Below are 4,110 nucleotides of genomic sequence, written 5' to 3'. Positions count from 1 at the left end.
TCAGTTTGCAGCTGATTTATTCAGCTTCACATACACACTCCATCATAACGCACAGAATCACTGGTTTTTGGATTTCCCTTTTTTCCTTCATATTGCACCAAAAATAATGAGCAAACAACAGCATGAAAAAGCAACAAACTTCTTGTTTCCCTCAAACCTTTTTACACACCAGTAGGTACAGACAGGCCTGAATGTGTGTAACCAGTAAAACAAGGGAGTAAAGCAAGGCAGGCCACACGGGTTTGAACCCTCACATAGGAGACCAGTGGAAGAGTCTGACATTCCCTTTGACTGTACAAAAATAGGCTTGAAAATATTTAATCTAGTTTCCTTAAAAAGATGAGGTATGCTCGGTTCGGTAATATCACAAATATCCACACCTGAACGGGAAAAAAAAAAAAGTCAGTCGGTGTCGTCCGGGTCCGACCCGAGCGGCAGAAACGAGTCCATAAAAGCCTATCGGTTCATCTGCTCACGAGCACCAAGTCCACGCCAGAACGCAGCCGGCCACAGCGCTTGGAGCCCGTGCAGCAGCAGCCGCGACACCCCGCTCCCTGACCGGAGCTCGAACGGGGGTGAAGGGTCAGACTAGCAGGTAAACACCAGGTCCGTGAAGTCGGCCTTCAGCCAGTCAGCGGCAATCATCTCGCTCAGCTCCGGCGTGCAGTAGTCCGGGAACTCGAAGTGGGACCCGAGGCTGCCCCCCTCCGTGCATCCGCAGGCGTCCAGGTCCTTATCCACAAGCGACAGGCTCAAGCTCCCCGAGGCCGAGCTAGACGACGAGTTCCACGGGTCAGAGCAGGACTGCAGGCCGCCCAGGAAGTTGGAGGTGAAATCCAGCGGCTCCACGGGGAGGTCATCCAGGTCTTCCCCGCAGCAGGAGGAGGCGGAGGTGCAGACGGAGCGGGAGGGGGAAGCTGGGGAGAGGGAGGCGGGGTGGACCGGCGTGCTATGCCGTGTGAAGCTGAAGTAGAGACGGCCAGAGGACGGGAGCGTGCTGGGTCCCACAGCGGAATCCCGGGGGGGCAGCTTGGTGATACTGTAGCAGGGCAGCTCTTCTTCCTCCTCCTCCTCTGAGGATGATGAGGATGAGTCGTCATTGTCCTCCTCCTCGCTGTCCGTATAGTCACGTTTGCTGAGTGTAATAGCGCTCGGCACGTACCGTAACCGGTGATCCGTCTGCCGGGCGCTGAGCTGATAGCGGGGGTTCAGTAGCTGGTACTCGGGGTCCGGCTGCTGGTGTTTCAGCTGGTACCGGGAGTTTAGTTGCTGGTGTGGGTTATCTCGGTCCTGTGGTTTCCGCTGGTGGCGGGAGTCCGTCTGCTGGTCTTGCGGGGGGAGACTGCCCGCTTTGACGGCCCCGCCCACCGACTTGCCGGCTCGGGGGAACTTCTTCGCCGCAGCAGGGGTCTTGTGAGACGGTGTGTCGTTTCTCTCCTGGTACTGACCGGCCGACCTCCCCTCGGTCCGGGGCTTCTTCTTGGGCCGGTACTTGTAGTTAGGGTAGTCGGCCATGTGCTGCAGCCGGAGGCGCTCCGCTTCCCGGATGAACGGAACCTTCTCGTTGTCGGTTAACATTTTCCAACGCTTCCCGAGCCACTTGGAGATCTCGGCGTTGTGCATGTCCGGAGACTGCTCCATGATCTTCCTCCGCTCGATTTTAGACCACACCATGAAGGCATTCATGGGCCGTTTGATGTGGCCCGAGGCGGTCTTACGCCGCTCCGGTTTCTGCGGCGAGGGGCTGCCGGCACAGGCCCCCACCGTCCGGCTCCGCTCCGGGGCAGCTGCTTCACGGTAGCCGGCGGTGAGCCTCGCCTCAGTGGGCTCCTTGTGCAGACCCATCGTCTGAAATAATCCCTGAAAGCCACCGGGCCGGACCGGCTGATCCCGCTGATGTTCCCGCGGTTTCCTTCAGTTTCTCAGTTTGTCTGTACTCGCGCCCCTCAGTCACGCTTAATGCATTTCGTGCGCGAGCTCTCAAACCGGCGTCTTTTTAACCGAAGTAGAAGTCGTTCCCGCCCTCAACCAATCAGCGTTGTTTTGCAAGAACACCTTCCCGCCTCCGCTTCTCCCTCAGCGAGTCACAGTGTAGAGCTCCTCCCCAGCGTGTTAGCTCACCCGCCTCAGGCCGTTACTCCAAATCATTCTCAATAGATCAATCAGTGAAAGTAATCAATGGTTGCGGCTCTCTATCGACAAAAGAGAAATATTCCCATTGTGTGTGTGTGTGTGTGTGTGTGTGTGTGTGTGTGTGTGTATGAGAGATGGTTCAGTGTGAACAAACTGGTGGTCACTTACATATTGAATAAAGCCTGGTTTATTTCACTGTTTAATAACAATCACAGCTGGATCTCATGTGTTTCTGATATTAAATGAGTGAAAAGCTCAGCGCTCAGGTAACAAGCCCTCTAAGGCTCCTTGAAGAGTCCTTAAGGACATCCCAGGAATCCTTTAGGAAGGCTGGGAGGTTCCTGGAGTCTTCAAGGAGTTCCAGTTATTCTGCTTAGATAATCTCAGTTCCTGATGTGGAGCTGGTTTGGCTTCTTCCAGAACCACAGTTGGACCCCAGGAGAACATTGAGCTCATCAGGAGAGACAGTCAGCATCAGAAACTGAGCAAACCGTGTTTGCTTACGTTACAGTTATGAAGGACTTCCTGTGCACGACCACAAACAAACACACACAGGAGCCCCACAGAGACACTGCCTCTCAGGGGGTCACAGGTCACTGTTGTTGCTGCACTGCTTTAATGCTCTCAGGTAAAAGAAGTCTGAAACCAAAACTGCTCCCCCTCAGCTGAACAACCGTCCTCACCCAGTGCCCTCAGCCCCCCCTCGCCCAGCACCAAGCCTTTCTAACTGCCCTACAGGAAATTTCCATCTGTAAGCAGCGTGTGAGGACAGTCAGGTAGACAACGCCCCCCCGGCCGCCCTGCAGAGATTCCCACTTGTACAGCAAATAAACATCCAGACATCAGCTGACACAGGTCCGAGTCCTTGGGAACATGTGTTTAAGGTCACATTTCAATAAAAAAAAATCACATAAAAAAACCTCCTTCTGTGGATAAAGTTCCTAAACCAGAAAAAAAAAGAAAAAAAAGAATTTACACACAACGTGACAAGAAACCAGGAGCAGTGCATATGAAGCTTTTGTAAGCACAGCTCGGCTGCTGCTGGGGGATTCAGGCCATTTAAAATGTAAATTAAAGCTTTTAGAGAGCCGTTAGGACCTTTTATCCCTCCGAATGAAATAATTAACCTGGTGTTTGTTGAAATGCAGGTACAGTCAGGGCTTCTACCTGCCAGCTGCTGTAACAGTTGACAGGTAGATTGTGGATGTTTATAAAGTGAACTTCTGGATAAAACAGTTAGTGCGCTGTCTGATTTAATGATTCCCGAATCCAGCTGGTAGCTGCCGATCCTGCACCAGCACACGGTCCACGTGTGTGTGTGAGTGTTTCTGTGTGTTTGTCTGTGTGTTTGTATGTGTCTGCAGCTCAGAGTTTCTACTGAAAAGATCTGAACTTTAAAGTTTTTAACCTTTTTAAGGTTTTGAAGACAACTGTTATAATTGTTAGAAATGAGTCACGATTTTGACTTTTATTTCATGTCTTTTAGTTTAATTCAATTACTTCAGCATATTTGTTTAACCTTCATACTGTGAACACTTTGAGAGGTCACAGGGGTCGGGTCCTGTGTTTTAGATCATCTTTGGTCAGCAGTTCATCGGTGCAGCAGAAATCTGCATGGACGTTCAAGTTTTACACCCCCAGGGTGCACCTTCAGGCTCCTGTCAGCACTAACCTAGCCCCGTCCCCCAGGGCATGAAGAAGGTGATCCAGGCCCCAGACATCCAGAGGCCCCAGAGTCTGAGAGCCCAAGGAGGACCATCGGAGGGGCATCCGTGCCACCCTCCTGGGAAGAGCTGAGGAGAGCCCCAGACAAGGGGTCACCCAGCAGCCACGGAGCAGAAGCCAGAGGGGGACCTCCATATCCAAGGCTGGACTGGGACAAAAAATCGGCCCGGGCATTTTGACTAGAGACCGGCCCACCAGGATAAAGATTGAAAATGTGATGTCATTCAGGGGTAAAACCGCAAAGGATTCTGG

General features: G+C 52.5%; 1 protein-coding gene across 1 annotated transcript; it reads right to left on the bottom strand.

Moving 5' to 3' along the window:
- sox11b (SRY-box transcription factor 11b) lies at nucleotides 1-2,031 on the bottom strand. Its single transcript, XM_085432729.1, has one exon. The coding sequence runs from the start codon at nucleotides 1,843-1,845 to the stop codon at nucleotides 589-591; it is 1,257 nt and encodes a 418-aa protein (XP_085288855.1). The 5' UTR covers nucleotides 1,846-2,031; the 3' UTR covers nucleotides 1-588.
- Between the last annotated feature and the right edge of the window lie 2,079 nt (nucleotides 2,032-4,110).

Source organism: Copadichromis virginalis, linkage group LG15 (genome assembly GCF_057382275.1).
Source record: "Copadichromis virginalis isolate Kocher_CV1m ecotype Utaka linkage group LG15, C_Virginalis_male_GT1.1, whole genome shotgun sequence".
Taxonomy (NCBI): Eukaryota; Metazoa; Chordata; class Actinopteri; order Cichliformes; family Cichlidae; genus Copadichromis; species Copadichromis virginalis.
This window is presented reverse-complemented; position numbering and strand designations above follow the sequence as displayed.

Bases quoted from the DNA above. Each gene is read 5' to 3' on its own strand.
- sox11b (XM_085432729.1), bottom strand. From the start codon at position 1,845: ATGGGTCTGCACAAGGAGCCCACTGAGGCGAGGCTCACCGCCGGCTAC.